Here is a 20,174-nt window from a genome sequence, read left to right as displayed (position 1 = left end):
AGCCACGTTCTGGGTGAGAGGTGGGATCACCCTGGACAGGTCACCAGTCTGTCGCAGTATGTTCAACCAGCTTAAAAGTAATCGGTAATCAGATTTATTATTTGCACTTTTACTAAGTGAACTTTCTAACTCCCTTAAATCTGAAATTCCAATGCCAAAATTGTTTAAATCTTTTATCTTTGGACCCCCTGCAGAGTGACGTCACACCTGCAAGATCCTATCCTTACCTTCCTGCTAGATTGCAAAAAGCAGCTTGCTCATGAGTTGTCAACTTAACACGCTAAATCTTAAATGTACGTGTACATATAAAAGAAAAAGGGGCGCAGTGCTTGCTACTGAATGGCAACACTATCAAAGTCAGGAAAAAGTTTTAAGTAAAGCCGGGATTAAAACAGTAGCTACAAGAAGCTTCAAATAAAAGGTGTTCTTTATGTTCAACCTAAACACCAACTCCGATAGACCATCAGTCGAGCAGCTGTTTAAATTAATCAATCACTGCTGCGAAAGCTTATAGCAGTGAAAGCTAATATACCACAGTCATCACTTAATAAACGCAAAATAAACCTCTAAAAACGGAAAACTGTAATGGACTGAAAGTCCTGTTTTTTATGTGGGAAATTGTTTGCGTGTGTTTTAGTATAATTCGGATATATTGGCGCTGTTGTCTGTTTCTATGGCAACGATACTGAATGTAGTGTAGCTTAGAGACCTGCACGGTTCCACAAGTCCCTCTCAGCTGCAAGTCTGAGTCCACTGCTGTCCCTGAATGGGGAGAAAGCGAGAGGCAACAGATTCTTTTTTCTGAGTTTTTTTGTCGGGGTTTGTGGACGGTGAGCAGCGGGGAGAACTTTTTTTTATTTTCTTTCTGAGGAGCGGCATGAATGGGGTTTTAATCAGATATACACAGCACCGAAAGCAAAATACGTGTACAAAATATTGGTGGGGACTGTCCCCCTACCGGTCAAGATTGGTGGGGACATGTCCACACCAGTCTTTAAGGAAGTTACGCCTATGATTGTTCAGATTAACTTGTCTTCTTTATGGCTTTTATTCGGTGCTTTACTGCATTTGTTTTGGGAAAATATGAGGAAAAAATAAATACAGAAAAAAAAAAAAATTTTTAAATCGCAAAATAATTATAGGGTGGCTAATGCCAAAGAAAGGATGACTGAAGCCACCCTTAAATAGGTCTAACGACGCTTATGCTAAAAGGGCTTCAACGACTTTGACAGTGAACATCCCAAATAGCTTTACTTTCTTACAGTTCCCCCAGCGACTGTGTGTATAATTTATCAGTTTGTTTTCATGTTCAGGGGTCATATGCATGGGATGCCTTCTCTGATCTCTTTGGCAGTCTTAACACAAACACTAAGGTTGACTATAAATTTATGGCCTTACTCGATTCTTTGGGCGTTATTCGTATTTTTTTTTAGACTTGTATGTTCCTATTTGCTTTCATTGCCTTTTTTGTTTGTCACTCACACAGCTGAATTTCCCAAATGTTGGACAATAAAGATTTTTTTTATTCTGTACTTAAATTTGCATAAATAAATAAGAGACCTGTAAAAACATCACATGACAGGAAAAAAATAGTTCATAAGTGCTTAATTATTCTTTCTGTCCCATAAATTTAGTACATAAGACAAAAGAGCTGAAGAAAGAATCAAAGGAAGCACTCGAGTTAGGAAAGAGAACTGGAAGCAAGGGGTTGATAAAGGAAATAGAGAAAAGGAAGAGCGGAAGAAAAGGAATGAGAGCAGGAATCAAAGGAAAATAAATACACCAGAGAGGAATGGAGGACAGGAAAGCTATGGATGGAAGAGAAGAGGAAGAGAAGAGGGATAGAAGGAAGAACTTGATTAAAGGATATGAGGAAGGAAAGAAAGCAAAGACAGAAAAAAAATGGAAGAACACAAATAAAGACAGAACAAAACATAGAAGGAAGCAAGTGAAGAAAGAGGGATAAGACAAACAATACTTAATTATTATTATATGGGAAAGCTCTTGATGGTGTCGGCTCTTGTTTAAAAAAGTTTAAACAGTTATTGGTTACAGAGTCTGGGTTGAAGATGAGAAAAAGCAACCAAAAACAAGCTGAGTCATGCAACGCAATTTAACAGTTTCCCATGTTAACATATTTAAGTGAAGATGTAAATCAGCACGTTAAATAAACACCATGCCCTCCTAACAACACTCACATTACAGAAGGCTTTCATCTGTCAACTTTCAACTGTCCTTTTAACTCATTTTCTCTTATCCCTCTTTTACCAATTAATCGTGTATTATCATGTAAACAAAACACGAATATTAAGAGTGGAGGATTTTAAGTTTTTACAAGATCTCCTCCTCCTGAATTGAGAAATTGCTATCTTTCCGAATATTTAGAGAACAATCTGAAGAACACTGTGCTAACTATAAAGGTTGTTTGTGGCTGCAGCGTGATGTGAGGTTGTTTTTCTGCTTCAATCCAAAAATGATCTGAGATGGAATAATAAAGAGAACAAATTTCAAATTCTTCAACGTTACCTGTAATCATCAAACTTGGTCAGGATAAGTAAGGTAAGGATAAGCTTCTGGAAAGCTTTAGAAGAGCTAACCACATCAACTAACATTCGATGATGATGATGATGCCTTAAAGTCATGTCTGTAAAATTAAACCAATTAATCAGTCTTGGAAAAAGAGCAGTGCAAATGAATCAATAAGAGCCCAATGTTAAAAATGACATTCAGTCCCATAATGAGAGCATGCATATATTACCTCCATATAAGGTTCTACAGGTTCTGCAGATGGCTGAAAATAAAACCTTTTCAGCTCTTCAAAGGCTAAATTGCATGTTGTGCCTTTCTGACAACACTGATTGGAAAACAGTTTTTTTTGTAACTTAAGTATCTTTATAAAATGTATATCTTAATTGCTTAATTTACATGCAAGTTGCAGAAAAACACCTGCAGGAAAGGTCACTGGACATCTGCAGGAAAGACAAAGAGGGGAAGACCAAGAAACACCTGGTGCAGAAGTGTGGGAGTGCAGCTTAAGACCTTGCAACACTCGGTGTACGATCTATGCAGGTAAAGATTCTCAGTGATCCAGGTTATGGTAATTCCAATAAAGTTAAGAAACAAAAGTCTGGACTTTTTTATCCAAGTTTGAAGACATTCCAGGCTTATAGAGTAGCCCAAACAATAGCTTTGTTATGGCTTAGAAAACATGCAAATCGAACCAAAAAAACAGGTCCACCCCTTAGTAATAGGGAGTCGTTGAGGTTGTTGCTGGCCTGCAAAACCGGATACTGGCCCATGCCTTTGCAATGGGGAGTTGTTAGGGTCATTGTTAGCCTGGCTAAACAGGCGAGATGTTTTGGTCCAATGCATGGCGATGAGGATAGAGATGGTAGTGGGAAGGAATCAACTTGATCGCTATGTTGCAGGTTTTTGAGAGATGACACCTGAGTCCAACCCCTCTGTTTAAGGTATGTGATCTGGAAGCTGGCCCAGAACCGACAGACGTGGCGATCCTTTGTTACTGCCCTTATATCCCACTTAGCATAACGGGCCTGAGTGAGTAAGTTACATCCCTTTAGAGTTATGCACATCAGTCATGTGTAGCTTTATTTTATTACATTTTTTTACCTGCAACTAAATCTGCTTAATTCCTCCTATACACCTTGATATTACCTTTAGGTGATCATTAAAAGCCGAAGAACCTCTATTTCCTAACCTTTTTTTGCACATTCTTTAGAAACACATGCCGGTAAAGGTGTGCATGGATAAAGTGATAATTCAGCTAAAACTTGTGCTTAGGTAACCTTTTAAAAAGGGTTGGCCAAACTTTGTTAAATGGCATTTCTTTCCTGGAACAGCAAAAACGTCATCCTCAACTGCGATGATAAATACAGGCAGGAAGGTCTGAGGGAACAAAGGAGGGAAGAGGAGGGTGATAAAGCGAGGGGTGTTAAAGATGAAGGGCAAATTTAAAGAACTGAGAAGAAGCTCAGAGTATGGAAGAGGTGAAAGTGGACGGATGAATGGACAATAAAATAGAGAGCTGTAATATATCATCCTAAGAAATGATGGTGCAGATAGACAGGAGATGTGATGGGACAAAAAAAAAGAAAGAAGGTGGATGACGAATGGGGCAGAGGAGGAGAACAGAAATACGAGAATAAGATGGAGAAGGAGAGAAGAACGTTAAGAGAAAAACAAGGAGCATAAAATTACAGTTAGAGGCCTGATGAACCACAGAATGGATGAAGGCAGAAAGTAGAAGGATTGTATTGGAGAGTTTGCTGAGGAGGAGGGTGAGAGATACGAGTTGAGATGAAGAGCCTGCATGAGTCACATCGTCTCTTCCACAAGCTATTAGTGATTTAATCACTCTGACATCGTAGTGTGTGTCTGTGTGTGTGCGGATCATACCAGATTACCCTGAGGTGGTGCAGTCGGGAGCTGGCTCATCACTCTTCTACAGCAGCGTGCATTCATCATGTCACAGCCGCGTTTACCCAGGCCCCCACCAGGACGGCAGGTTTCCACGGACGGTTCACCATAGAATCCTACAAACCTACAGATCTTTGGCTGTGAGGCTGAGCTGCAGACCATGAAGGATCTGCAGCTTAATGCATCATTTAGCGTTTCTGCTAAATGTGCTAATCAAACTCCATTCCTTCTGACTCAGCTTGTTTTTTTTGTTTGCAAAAACTTTTGTCAGCATTATGTGATGATAATGTTAATTATGTAAAAGCCTTTCATGTAGTTTAACTGTCTCTTCCATAAAAGCCAGTTTTACAAAACAAATAACTTCTAGATGTTCTCTTGCTGGTTTCATAACATTCTAAATTTATCTAATTGATTTGGTTTAACAGTGAAACCCTATTGAAATATTTTGGTCTGCTTGGAAAGTCATTTTAAAGCTTTAGGAAAACTTGCAGTCAGAATAACTAAACATAAAAGTAGCAGCACGGCTGACACACCCTGGAGATTCCTTGTTGGCCTTGTTGGTCAGTGAACCCAGAGCAGAGTGTTTTCATGTGGTCTAGGCCTGGCAGGGTGTGGGGTGAACAAACTGTGAGGCCTGACGCAGATGTCAAAGGAGGGGGCAAAGAGGATGGGGAGGGAGCAGCTCTCGGTAGGTCACCGAGCCGTGATTACAGGGTGGGTGTAGTCCGTGGGGGGGTTTGATCACAGGCCTTCACTAGCAAAAAAAAAACTGTCTGTGGCTGTGGAGGAGCTGCTCTGACCACAGGGTGTGTTGATGTAAGCGTGCACTGACTAGGAAGGGGAAGTTGCATGGACTGCAATGTTGCCAGCAGTGAGGAAGCACCCAGAAGAGAAACAGAGAGTGACAGGGAGGCTAAACTGAAAAGTTTTAGATGAGAAAAAAAGGAATCACAGCAAGACACTATTCTCCATAATTGAATATGTTTCTAATAAGAGCATTTGAATGAAATTAACATAAGTACATAAAAAAAAAATCAAGCAGCCTACAGATACAAATCTGAGAGTTAGTTCATAGATTTAGTATCAATCTATGGAATAATAGAGATATTTTGGGTGATTTTGCCAAAAATGAAACTACTGTTTTTTTTCCCAAACAAAATAGAAATTATGACTTAATATTGATTTTTTTTTGCACGAACCGCAACCAGATCCTAGGCTTCACTATTTTTCATTATCTTTCATGATGCATTGTCTTAGCATTTTACAGCTACATAGAAAAATGCTTACTTCTAACTTGCATGCATGGACTTGCATGTGTTAGAGTTCTGGTTCTGTTATCTTTTCTCTTTTGGGCGTTCAGTTTTGCTTTGCTCCCTGTTTTCTAGTTTTTTATGGTTTGATTCTTATTTTATTGTGTTCTTTGTTTTTTTTCTCAGTTTCTGTCTTAGTCTTGGCTCTGTTATGCTTTCTTTTGAGTGTTCAGTTTTGCTTTACTCCATGTATTATAGTCTTAGTGGTTATATTCTTATTTTCTTGTGTTTTCTTGTTATTTTCAGTTTCAGGTTTTTATTTTTTGCCCTCTGCTGCCCTCTTGAGTTCTCCTTTTTTTCCCTTGCCCCTTTCTTGTTTCTGCTCTACACATACCTGCTCCTAATCTGCTCGTTAGCTCACCCTTTGTTTCAGGCCCCGTCCATACGAAGACAAAACGAACAGAGGTGACGCTATGACGCATGCGTGTAAGAAAAAAAACGCGATCAGACCTTAAAGATGGAAACGCGAAAACGGTGTTTCAAAATCTTCCCACTCTGAAGGCTTAATAGAAAAAAGATCGTTTACAGATCCCCGAAACGCCGGCTTCGTATGGATGAGAGGCTGGTTTGGTGAAAAATTTGTGATTTTAGGCCAGGGTTTGGCTTCGTGTGGACGGGGCCTCAGTCTCCCATAAATACTCTCTCTGTGCAGTTCTTCAGTGCTGGTTCCTCATCAAACCTCATCCAACTCTCTCTGAGCCTTCCACCTTGTGATAGTTATCCCCCTGATGTTTCCACGGTTTCTGATTCGTTTTGACTTGTTTTCTTGTTTTGATTTTTGGATTTTTGGACTCCTGGTTTCCTTTTAGTTTGGACTTTGTTTTCTTTTTGGATTTTTGGATTACCTGCCTCTGTTTTCGATAAACCTTCAACAATACATAACCAAATCCTGACTACTCGGGCTGGGATTAAACCTCTTTAAGCACACTACAGCCACCTTAAGGGCTGGAGTTAGAAACTTACTTTTTACCCTCATTAAATGTCATGTGACCGAGAATCTAATGCCTCTGGGATTTGGAAATGTACGTTTTCTTTTAGTTTAGTTTTTTTTCAAATTATTATTCAGTGCATCGCAAATGCAATTAATGTTAATTGTTCAACCTTAATTGAGTTGTGCAGTAAAGCAGATATTAAAGCAGGAGATTTTTTTGAACACACAAGGTAAAGAAGCTGCGTAAACATAAAAAGCTTATCTGACATTTGTCAATATTTAGAAACCAATGCAGACATTAGTAGTAAGAACATCAGTTTACTATAAACCAAAGAATCAAAGGACTTTAGAGGAAGGGATGGCACTGCACTGAATTATTAGAGGTAAGAGTGTTATGGTGTGGAGCTGAATTAAGTTTATGTTTCTGGCAGGTTTTATATAACGGACTTTCTTTGTAAGCTTTTTGAGCCCAAAACACAGGTCCTAGAAAACGGTTCCACACACAGTAAAGAAAATCCTCCACTAGTTTCAGAGAGAGAATTTAAAGGCACCTAAATGGCTCAGCCAATCTTCAGTGTTTGAAAACAGTGTTTATGGAAATATGGGCAATTATCACACCTGAGCAAAGCGTAACCTTATTCTGGGTACAGCATATGTCTTGAAGTTATTAAGAGAGCCACATTACAAAAAAAAGGTCATGCAACCAGACATCTCAAATCTAAGCTCAAACTGAACAAGCATTTCTTTATATTTTACCAGTGCAGCACAACAGTAAAAGAATGCTAATAAATCAATGCACTGCCTGCATTTAGCATTGAAGAGCTGAAGGAGAAGGAGGCAGGTTAAATGCATCATTGTATACATGAGTGTGATAAACTATGAGTCAAGTCAGCGTAGTAAAGAGAAAAACATCACTGCAGCCAACAGCAGACAGCCACTGCCACATTGATTTTTCCACATAACATAGCCCAGCTCACACACACGGAGGGGAAGCTACACAGACAGCTTAAAAACTGGCTAAAGATGTTGACTTAAGCTACTTAACTTTGACTGCTCTGACATTAGGAGAGATGAAGAGAAAGAGGAAGAAACACTCACACTTGGAGAGGAGAAAGACAGAGCAATGGAACTGAGGTGGCTTTTTATCCTCTATTTTCATTTCAGCTCTCTGTTCTTTGTTTCCTCCTCAGTCAACCAGAACACGACTGCTTTTATGTTTCCTCCTTAAAGCTTTTTAAACCACTTGGCCTAATTATATTCAGCTTTATTAATTAAAGTGGACATCCATCCCACCATGAAGCTGCTTCCGTTGCAGAAAAACAGCTGGAAACAGGGTGAGAAGAGAAATAACGTGGGATATAATCACACAGTTCTTGTTCAAACTTCCAGCTCAGCAGCAGAAAAACAAATCAGTACACCACGAGGGCCCGTTTTTCGTATCCTACGCAGATAATTTTATTCTTATTCCTCCTTATGTTGCCTCGCTTTTGTTGAGCCGTGATGGGTGAAATCAAAAGTTGCTAAGGCAACAAACAATGAGTTGAAGTGAGAGAAAAATAACCCCTCTATTGCTTACAGAGATGAAGGAATCCAAATGTTCCCCAGTAGACGCCTTGAGAGGCGAGAAATGGAGGGCAGTGGAGGATATAAAAGAGCTTTCTATTAAGATACAATGTCTGGATGTGAACAGATGTGGAGGTACTATACAGAGAGAAACCTCAAGAATCTAAACTTTTCACTCAGAGTCAATTACAAACAAACAAAACTTGCTGGTCTCCTTTAATCTTTAATACACCATGAAGATTTTTGTACTTCTTCCTGTTACCTAAAAAAGTTCGGGATGTGCATTAAGTTGAAACAAAGCAATAGGACTTTTTTTTAACTTTGATGGATGAAGTGCAGGTGAAAAACAACAACTTTGCACTGGTCAGAAGAAAATTGCTCTGCAAAGATTTTCCGTTCAGCACATAATCCATCTAGAGGAACATTAAATAAAACAAAAGTGTTTTAGGAGAATTATCAAAGCAACCACCTCTGTATGTCTGTTTGGGTTATCTTCAGTAACATGCACAAAGCACGCTACCTACTGCCGGCGTGTTAGGGACATTGCATGTGTATTAAATTTATCTTAGGATGCATAGAGCTTGATTAGGATTTCTCTCCAGTGTTTGCCCTGTCATTTGGATAAAACAGCCCATACTTTAGATCCTAGCTGCCGTTAGGAAGCTGCAACCACCTGATAAACAGCAAGGACAAAACAAGCATTGGGAGAATGCTAAGGATGCTGAGAAGTGTGCCTGTGAGAAGGAAAGATGATGTCACACAGGCTAGATGGGCAACAAAACAACACGACTGTGTGGAAATGCGGTGCTGAGTCACACATGCACGTGCAGCAGCCGCAGGAAAAGCTCACACAAGCACGGAAGAAGCACGCTTTTATGTTCATCAACACACAGTAAGAGTCTCTCTTTGGGAGATTTGGAGTTCAAACGATGTTTTATTTTAGGAACAGCTCCGGGTTAGTCACCCTACGTTGGTGACAGACGGAGAAACAGGTTGCAAATATCAAACATGTTACAAGCACAGCAACAAGAAGAAAACACCAACATCGCGGCAAATGCAAACACACACTCAGGCTCCCGCCCCTTAATTTACATGTCCCGCTAATTCCCAGAGATATTTTGCTAAAGGGAGAAAGTGTTGTTTAAGCGGTGTGAACTGAAGTCTGCGTTACCAGCAGCTGAACATACGATCCCAGCTCTGTTTGACAGCTTTGTCAAAAACAGTAAGTAGGCGAACTGTAGCCTCATTAACACATATTGCAACATGGCAGGAAACTGGGATTACAGAAGATAGAACTCAATATCAGGATGCGTTATTCTGACGGGTGAGCTCAGAGGGAAAGAAGGAAGGTAAAGTCAGATATTTTGTGCCACTGATCATTATATATGGAGACAAAACGCAAAGCTTATGTCAAAGGTCAACACACATTGGGCCATAGTTAAGGACTGAAAGGACATCTCTTAGATGCATCATTTAAAGTAACATATAAGACATTTTAATTTTCCACAAGCCATGTCAGCAACATTTTGTCAGATGCAAGCAAACTTTAATGTTTGGAACAGAATACTGAGACAGCATATCTCCATAAAAACACAATGCTCAACTGGAACATGGTGGTTTCAGCCTTTAGCTGCAGAGCTGCTTTTTAGGAGCAGAGACAAATATCTGGTTGCAAACTTTGGGCAAAGCTTGGAACGCACCGCAAACAAATAAATGATGCACACTCCAAAATGCATACACAGAAGACAGGAAAATAAAATGTATAATATACATCCAACAAAACTTGAAGAAAAAAAGGCCTCAAATAGCAAAATCTTCCCTCAGAAAAAGGAAGTCCACCAGACCACAATGCAGGACAGACGGGACTGCAGCATTTTTACCTAAATATGTGGCTGTTGTAGAATATCAAAATTAGAGCTAAAGTTTAGAAAAGGCATTAAACCATCTCCTCCATCTTTATTTTTGCATCCTGTTAATTGCTTTATTGAGGGTCTGGTGCCATCTGATTTAGGTTGACAACCCCACCTAAGGTCCAGAGTTCTGAAGTGCTGTTTTCCAAAACTTGCTCATGCTTTTTGTATTTGCAGCACTGCTCCGTTCACTTTCATATGGGTTTCTTGATTGCAATATTTCAGTTGCATTTGTTTTCTGTGTTTTGAAGTTTGTGTAATTTGTGTGTTTGCAGGGGTTGAGCCATTTGGGGCACCTTCAAGTCACAGATGGTCAGGGATGAGTATGTATAGTTGGATGGTTAGATGAACACAATAAAGGCTAGAAAAGATTAAAGACTGAAATGTTAGAGATAACGGCAGGCTGTGTTAAAGTGGAACAGTCCAGGTCTAGATCTAGAAGCAACATTTGACAATTACGTTCACAGATGCTCTCTGTTCAGCTAGACTAAGGTTGAGATAATGGTGAAGTAGAACATTTAAGGGGAAGATCTTTTTAGCTCAAATCTTCTCTCTTCCATGTTAAACATGGTATTAGATTTTACATTTACAAAGCCATAAAGAAGAAATTTAACACTGGGAGTCAAAATGTATTGATGTGCATTTTTGTATATGTTCCGTTTAGAGGGGTTTGATGTTCTTACCCTAATGTTAGTCTCCAATTTAAGACAAAATAATTTTCCCCCTCCACTCTAATAAAGGCTTGAGTCCTAATTTTGTCTTAAGCTCATCTGTTAGCTAGAATTACATCATTTTACTTTCCACGTCCCTCTGCTTTGCTTCCGCTCAGACAGATTTTACACATCGCATACCTTGAAAAATTTGGAACTACGTAGGCATAAATATCACCATGATCAACAGATTGTGAAAAACTCTTAGAAAGAAATAACTGTCACTTTTAAATGCCAAAGAGAGGCTTTGATAGAGTTGGAAACAGCTGTTTTCTACTTCCTTATGTAACGTAGTGTTGTAAGCTCACAATTTTTGCTGTACATGCCCCCCTGGAGTCAGCCAGAAAAGCCGCGTGGAGTATTAAAGATGCAGACATTGTGTCAAGCAAAACCGAGCCTTAAAAGAAACAGATATTTCACGGTCCACTGGAAGGAAATGGTGCTAATCAAACACTGCCCTTGGTTTGGACATAAACTCTTAATAACTTCTGTTTCTTAATAAGCAGGATTAGACCATAAAATGTATTTTATTTCCAAAATAATTTCCCTTTTTAATACCGTAAGCAAGTAAGTAACATGAATATTTTTTTCCATATTGTAGATATAAAAAAATAAATTAGTGAGAATCCCTTAAAGTGAATCAGAGTATAACATATGACAATATAAGCAATTCACGACAGTGCAAAAATGAGAGGAATGTGTGATAACATCAACCTAAATAGTGTGGTTAATCTGTTTTGCAATAAGATAAAACTTGAACTCTGAAATTTTACCCTAAGTCAAATATTTTGATGGGCTGGCCCTTACATGAACAGACTGGTGAAGACACCTGTTTGAAATGCATAATGAACAGCCAGGGGAGACAGGACCACACACACACACACACACACACACACACACACACACACACACACACACACACACACACACACACACACACACACACACACACACACACACACACACACACACACACACACACACACAGTACTCACTGCTGCCGCGTTCTTGGCTAGGATTTTGAGCTGAGTTGTGGGTCAGACGAAGGCTAAGAATAAACTAACCCTGCTGAGAGCTTCCCTTCATCTCACTACTCCTTTTACCCTTTCCACAGAAACACGCACACCCTCCTAATAATGCAAAACACCCATATAGAGGCAGAGGACACAAAGTTAGAGCTCAACACTGAAAAACGAAGACGCTCGTCAGCTCCGCAAGGGAATCAGCCAGAAATAGATAAAAGAAGCCCTAATTGACTGAGCACAGAGAGAATTAATTACATCCTGCAGAGTATAATGGGGTCACATAGTGAATAAATACAGATATACACGTGAGTTCACACAGAGTGACCCTGAATAAAAAACACAGGTTACCCACAGAGAGGCTTTTTATATAGAGATACGGCATTTATCTCATGATATGTGGGGAAACTGCTGTTTCTTAAAGGCCAATAAAAGCAAAACAAAGCTTTTGATTAACCCTTAAATTAACTGGTAAACTATACTATATCTATAGAAGAGATTTATAAGTGACTCATCGTAAGGTTCAAGCTCTTCTTTTTTTTAGGAAGTAGAGCTCAAGTTTTTACCCTAAGGGGAAGCTTGCTGCCACGAGTAAACTGATATTTCCTCAGTTTACACAACCTATGTGTAGATGTGCACACATCCTACAGGAAGAAGTCATGTTTTTGTGTCTCTGCCCTAAGAGGAGCCTGACCTTTGACCCATGTCTGAGGCAAACAACATGTTTTCTCTGGGTCTGCAACACAGGGTATAGATCTATGTCACCATTCTACGTGTGGCGCAAAACATCAAAGATGGCTCCCACTACAAGATCATATATGGATTTAAACAATCATCGACATGATAGGAATAGTTTTGTTCTCAAAACAAATTGCCCCATTCTACAACAGAAAACATACACTACTTACTTACAGGCCTGTAAAAATATTAACACCCCTCAGTATGTTGACATATACAACCACAAGTAGCTTTCAGTGACATTTGGTCACCTTAACTTTACAGATATTGTTGGTTTGCCAAATAACATCCCAACAAATCCATTTACCTTTGTCTTTTTAATGGTGAAGTAAAACCGACTTTGTAGATTGTAGATAATTCTTCCAAAAAAAAATATTAGTAGCTGATTTTATTATGGGGTATGGAATAAAGAGACACACAAGACTTATATGGTTTTTATTTCTATTTTCTTACCCTTCACTTTATAACTTTGTCCTTTTTTGTGATCATCTGTCAAATAAATAAACACCATTTAATATCACTGAAAGCTCTGCATGACTGGTTGAATTGAATTCAGAATACCTCTGCTTATTTAGGCCTTTTTACAAAACCATTCAGAAACATGACCCAAAGGTGAGCACTGAATGTCGTGTCTTATATAAACCGAGCAAGCAATGTAGATCAAGCAAGTGCTTATTGCATTGATAGAGCACTGTTTGTACCAGCTCTACTTCACAGCTGCTCTCTAACACTGCTCTGCAAATATTACTTTGAAGCTGGTCTACATTAACCTGACAAAAGTATGTCTTTCCTCTGAACTGCACATACTTTTCCCCAAAACCAGAGTCTGAGTTTTCAGCCTCGCTTTGTAGGTCGTTAATTAAAAGATGTAAATTTTTCATGACTCTGCACTTTTTGGTTCTGTTTAAGTTTTGAGTACTCTTTTGAGTTTTCAGTTATATTTTGATTAATGTCTTTCCATGTTTTCTACTTTCTAGATATTTGTTATTGTAATTGATTTCTTAGGTATTGTTTGCCCTCTGCTGCTCTCTGGTGTCAGTCTCTTTTTCCCTACAGCTGTAGCTCCCTTCTAGACTCCTCCGTCCACACCTGCTCCCATTCTGCTGATTAGCCTGGTCTTTGTTCTGTCTCCCATTTATACACCTCATGTTCAGTCAGTGTTTGCTGGTTCCTTGTTGTTTTTAGTTGTTTAATCATCTCTGCTGGTTAGCCTGGTTGACATGGGTTTTCCTGATGTTTTCCTTAAAGGAGAAGTTCGGTTTTTTACACTTTTAGCCCATTTTCTGTAGTGTCCAGGATGAAATCGAATGATCGACACCAAAAGTTTGACAATTGCTCCTGTCTCTGCTTTTTGGCTCATTTAGAATCCACCCCTGGCTGCTTTAGAATGGCTTGCATAGAGCATGTCCGATAATGTCCTTAAAACAACCTTAAACGTTCTTTTTTTAAAATATGCTACTCACCGGGTCGTCAGCGCTGTTCAATGACGTTCCAAAAAAAGTTTCGTGAAGAAAAAAACGTTCCTGTAGTGTTTTATTTAGCATTTTGTAAATCCCATTGAGTTCTGTAGGAATAGTCAATATTCCCCTGCCACCGGAAACGGAAATAGGGCCTGTTTACACAGTTGTAGTCTTTTCACTTCACTCTGTGTACTCCGACGTCGAGAATCAAGAATCCACCTTTCGTATTCCATTTTCAGAGTTTTTTAAAGTGTTTAACAGAGACGTTAGCACCTCGACGTCGGAGTACACAGAGTGAAGCGAAAAGACTACAACTGTGTAAACAGGCCCCATTTCCGTTTCCGGTGGCAGCGGAATATTGACTATTCCAACAGAACTCAATGGGATTTACAAAATGCTAAATAAAACACTACAGGAACGTTTTTTCTTTACGAAACTTTTTTTGGAACGTCATTGAACAGCGCTGACGACCCGGTGAGTAGCATATTTTAAAAAAAGAATGTTTAAGGTTGTTTTAAGGACATTATCGGACATGCTCTATGCAAGCCTTTCTAAAGCAGCCAGGGGTTGATTCTAAATGAGCCAAAAAGCAGAGACAGGAGCAATTGTCAAACTTTTGGTCTCGACCATTCGATTTCATCCTGGACACTACAGAAAATGGGCTTAAAGTGTAAAAAACCGAACTTCTCCTTTAATTTTTGGTTCTTTGTATTTTCTATTTTCGAATGCTTGCTTCAGTTTTTTTATTAAACCGACAAGAACTCATCTCTGCTTCACTCATCTCTGCATTTGGGGCCTCAAGCAACCTCACCCACTAAGTTGACAAAACTACCTTGCCTGTTTAAAACTGGAACCAAGTTATTGGGGGAAAAACACTTTAAACTGAAGCAAACTGAAATGTTTAGTAAATCTGTGACCCACTGGTTACCCAACTATCTTTCTGTATAATGTTTTCAACTACAATATGGTTTTACACTCTGTCATTGCCTAAACCCCTTTAGCAGTCAGCAGATTCAATCTAATAAAAATGCACCTTTAATACATTCTCTGTTTTAAGGGTCTGTAAAGTTCTGTTTAAAGGATTTCAGATAGGTTTTCAGAGAAACATTAAGACAGAATTCATCCCTCTCTCTGTCTTCCAGTCTTTAATCCTCCTGCTTAATGTAACACCATATTCTAGATGACTAACAAATGTGACAAATTTCATTTGATTGGCTTAAATAACAGAAACAAAGCAATTGCAAAGACTGAAGGTTTGAAAAGAATGGACGAACAGTTAATTCTTCTCTGAGTAGAGAACTAGATAGCAAGAGGCAGAGATGATGACATCAGAAAATAGCAGAGGCAGGAGGTGTTAGGAAGAGGAGGGTGAGGAGGGTAAAAAAGGAGGAAGAAGGTCTGACAGTAACAATATGCAAATGCTAAAGGCAGAGGGGAAATATGCAAATTATTAAAAATATACAAAATGAAAGCAAGGTGGAGGTAAAGGTGAAGGAGGAAAGAAGAGCAACTGAGAAAAGGAACGCTAAGAGGCCAAAAACTGGACATACCGGTATATGGAAAGAAGGAAAGAGAGGTTAGGCAGGAAAATATAGAAAAAGGGAGAAAGGTAAGTAAAACATGAAATATAAAAATAAAAAGATATATTTTTTAATAAAGAAAAAAAGGGAATAGATGAAATGATAAAACAATTGAAAAACTGAAAGAAAATAAAAAGGGGATAAGAACAAAACTTAAAAACTTTTTGACGGATAAAAAAGATGGAACAAAACATAAACTTAAATTGACAGAAAAAGCTGTCTCATATTCAATAAAGAAAAATGTAGTGAATAAAAAAGGGACATTACTTTTTTAATCAGGCCTGCATTTGCTGCTTTTTGCATTATCTTTATCTTTATTATTTGTCTTTATCAAAGTTAGCCAATCCTTTCGGGTAGCACTTTAGGGCTTAAAGGTCTTGCTCAGGGACCAACAGTGGAAGTATGTGGGATTTAAACCAGGGAACTTGCATCCTTCTCAGGACAAAGGCCCTCTGTTCTAACCCTTGGGCCACCATACAAACAATAATAGTACAGAGGTCAAACCATCAGTATCAGTGTTTCATTTCAAGGGCAGAGGAAGAACTATCGCCATAGAAAAGTAATGATCACACATCATGTATACCTCTCATTTGCATCACTGCTAAAGAGGCAACGATGACTAAAACGTCCCCGCACACTATGCAGATTGTTCACTTAGCTTTAGGGACCTGCGATGGAGAAATCGACTGTGAGACTTGAGCCATCAGTTGCAGCCTCATTATTGTGGCTTTAACCCCACCAATCTCTATTGTACAAGGGCAGCGTACCAAAAACATCACACATATCCGAACACATCACATGATCGGAGGTTTCTTCATAGCAACACCATATATGGATAAAATCAAAACAGTGGGTGGAAGGTTTATACCCTCATATAAGTAAACAGAAGAAATCTGGAGAGGTGATCAAAAGTGAATCTATTGGAGATTTCTAGGCAGCTTAAACTACACCCTTAAATACAGCGATAACACTTTAGCTTCAGAGGTTGAATGGAAGCAATGTAAATGGTTAATTATAGGTCAGTCATAAATTATGAAAATCGAAAATCCAAGACCAAAATGTGAGAACTCAAGCAACAAAAAATAGGGTGAGGCTACTAGATAGATGACTGAAGGGAGGAATCAATACCCTGCTGAGGTCTCCACTCCAGGCGTTCCTCTCACTCACTTTACTCCCACTCATTTACATGAAAACAGCAGAATATTGATCCTTCTTTCCTCCTTTACTGTCAACCTACCCTTCAGGTTTTCCCTAAGCAGCTCACAGCTTTTGTCCCTCACGGTTTAGCCAAAACTATCCTCCTGCACCCATTTTCCCCCGGCTCCATGGCCGTCTATGAAAATAGGAGCCAAAAACAGGAGGCCGAATAAAAAAAAAGGCTCATCATTTATCAAAGCTGGACTACAGAAGGTTTTATAACCTGTAGTTAAAGGGATAGAGTCAGTGTTTTTTGATTATGAACGTTAAACTCAGCAACCCCTTGGGATAATGAAATAATAAAATTAGCATTCCTAAAATAGTTACCCCATTAGATGTCTGGATTCAGATAAAAGGAAATGATGATGATGTAAAATAAGCGGTTTTAAGCCTTTGCATTTTATTTTGTTGGTGCTCTCTAACCTTCTAGATTCATCAGCAGGTTAGAGTCAGTAAGGATTGGGGCAGAGAAAGGGTTGTAAATGACTAAAAATCAATGAAAGTCAATATTCAACACACGGTCCTCACTACAAGAACACCAAATGTGTGTGTGTGTGGGGCCATAGTTTCAATGTAGGAACAATTTCCCAGGAACATGCCACGTTGTGGGGACTTACAGTTAATTCTTGGGACTGACTGGTCCTCATGAGGAGTAGTTTTGTTCTTGGATTGGGGGTTAGGATGCAAAGACCAGACTTTGCTTATTGAAAGGAGTCACGCTTATATAACCTTAAGACATGATCAACTGAAAAAACACACAACCCAAATGGTTCTGCAGTTAACTGAGCTTATTTCAGCTCTGACTTGTTGAAATAAATCAACCTAATAAGCCTTCATCATTTCTAACCTTTAACATTGCCTCTCAGCCTTCAAGGTAAGCATTTGAACTGTTCCTTAGTTTATTTCTAGTCCCTCTTTTTCCTTGAAATAGCTCAAATGGCAAACCAACAAGTTCTTTTTTAGACTGAAGGAGCCCTCACAGAAACAGCTTGGAAACAATTTAAACTACAAAGTAGGAGAGTGCTCAGGCAGGCATAAAGTCAATAACCTCAGTCTCCCTCTCAGGGAAACTTAGAGCTTTTGTGTGGTCTTTCCAAAAATCCGAAACCATAAACTAAAAAACCTCTTACCTCTAAACCTATACAGCTGCTAATAAAGGGGAAATGCCTAGTATATTTACACCTTCATAAGAATCCCTGTAAAGTTGGACCAAACTAATCCACTTACACTCACAAACACACAGAGAGTGGGAGCTTTATGAGCCCCATAAGGCCCCAAGGAAACTGCAGTCCCAATTGCTTTATGTATTGGTCAATTTAACACTGCTAACATCAGCATATTAAAAATGCATGTGCCCAAGGACGCAGGAGTAACTCTGAGAGTTTGTATATGTTTAATCTACACAAGCATACCAAAAAAAAAGCAGGGTTATTGTAATGATAACCTGCTTTTAGACAGAAACCACTTTATTACATTTTAAATTTAGGATTAAAAGTACAAGAAAACACAGCAGATCTCATGTTTTCTTTTTTTTTACTCACATGGTCTCATCATTCTGAAACTGCAGCTTTCCAGCAGCCATTTCATAGTCCTCCCCTCCTTTGGCAGTTCCATCCACGGTCCGATAAGGGACAGCTACCAGACCCCGGGCCCCCGACGTACGCATGACCTTCACCTCCATCACACCTACGCTTTCACTCACCCTCTGACTGGCACTTTCGAATGTAAAGATGCCTGAAGAAAGAAAGGAGGCTGATAAATACCTACATCCTCAGCAGTTTGCTCTCCAAGGTTTATGCCAGAGTGCATAAAGAGGAAAATCAATATCAGGGGGGAAAAGATTAACATGTTTATTAACTTTGGAGTCAGTTAAAGTTGTGCAACTTCGAATGAAGTTCACACTGAAAAGAATTAGCCTTTTATCTTTTTAAAGTGTTAAACGATGGTCTGAATAAAAGTAAAAGTGATTTTTATTGATCTGAAGTCTTCAATTTTAATATTTCAAAATGGGGCTGGGCATCATGGCTGAAAAACGTATTATGATATAAGCCTTTCTTATCAGTCAGCATCGCTAATGATAGATATTCATTGGTGTTTTGTTTATCTATTTAAAAAAAGGACCGTGGGAGGAACTAAAATTTTAAAATACTACCACCAGCCTTGCCTGAATCCTTCACTCTACTTCCTTGTGGTTCTGGATTAGAAATTGGTGGATTGATGAAAATGTTTTAGTTCATCATTTATGTTGATTCTGATCAGGTGTCTATCAGAGTAAGTTTTTTAATTGAGATTCTAATTCTGATTAGAAATGGCTGATCAACTGCTTTGATTTCTAATGAAGTAATTTAGCTGCTTTTAATCATATATGTTGCAGATTTACATTAAAACTTAGTTAGTTTGTGAGCTGTTAGTTTAGAGAACATTGTTTTAAATCAAGAACATCAAGAATGATTGTCTTGCTGCATTTTTTTCTAGACACATTAACAGCATGCAGTGGTGCTGAACCATTTTTGGTACAGTGCTTGTATGTAAATCCTTCTTAAAAGTGGTTTCTTGTTGATCCTAAATATTAATCAACAACAATAATGATTAAGTTGACAATATTCTTGTAAGATGAAAGGTGCACCTCACCTGCGTGGTCGTCATCATAGATGGTGACTGTTGCTGTGTGGTTATCTCCAAGCACGGCTTTCGGGTGAAGGGTGGAATCCACTGGGGCGGTGCCTATCTCAGGACAACCCACAACACGAGGGTTACTGAGGTGAACGTAGAAGTACTCATCCTCCTCAAAGATGTCATCGTCAATGACGCCGACAGTAATCTCTGGAGGAGAAATCCATCAGGACATAGTATTGAAGGAACAGAAATCCGGTTTATTTTACATTTCTCTCCAATAGAAAGTGCACCATGATCCAGAGCTTCTGTGTTCAGCTGTTTCTCTTACTGGACAAAACTATTGATGGGACTCTTGCTTTCAATTTAGATGCTTTATGGTTTTTCTTTTAATGTAAGATGCACTTCCTTGCTTTTATGTTTAGCCTTGGTTCCCTTTTTTTTTTTCTTAGATAATAGAAAGTACACTTAGAGCTATGTATCTCCACTAGGCAGTTTTTGATGTAGCTGCAGCTACAAACTTTATATTCTGTTCAGATTTCACTTAATAGAAAGTGAGTTTGCCTTCTGATTGTTGCTGTTTCATACCTGGATGGGACCAATGACTGCATCTTTTCAGCCAACTGTAGCCATTGCTACTCTTTTACGATAGGTATGGGGCCTTCACTGTCACGCTAGTTCATAGTTCATACTTGTAGGTACT

The 20,174-nt window shown here is 38.9% G+C and overlaps 1 protein-coding gene across 3 annotated transcripts in view; it reads right to left on the bottom strand.

Annotated features, from left to right (window-relative positions):
• slc8a4b (solute carrier family 8 member 4b) overlaps positions 1-20,174 on the bottom strand; it is a 142,008-nt gene that overhangs the window by 38,396 nt on the left and 83,438 nt on the right. For all 3 annotated transcript variants that reach the window (XM_038274794.1, XM_038274796.1, XM_038274795.1), the window contains 2 exons: positions 19,490-19,681; positions 18,400-18,592 (listed from right to left, as the gene is read on the bottom strand). In XM_038274794.1, coding sequence (XP_038130722.1) covers positions 18,400-18,592; positions 19,490-19,681 — 385 coding nt within the window. The remainder of the gene's footprint in view (positions 1-18,399; positions 18,593-19,489; positions 19,682-20,174) is intronic.

Source organism: Cyprinodon tularosa, unplaced genomic scaffold (assembly GCF_016077235.1).
Source record: "Cyprinodon tularosa strain WSP-4 unplaced genomic scaffold, ASM1607723v1 ctg93, whole genome shotgun sequence".
NCBI classification, from domain to species: domain Eukaryota; kingdom Metazoa; phylum Chordata; class Actinopteri; order Cyprinodontiformes; family Cyprinodontidae; genus Cyprinodon; species Cyprinodon tularosa.
The sequence above is the reverse complement of the archived record's forward strand: the minus strand, read 5'-3'. Positions and strand labels throughout refer to the sequence as shown.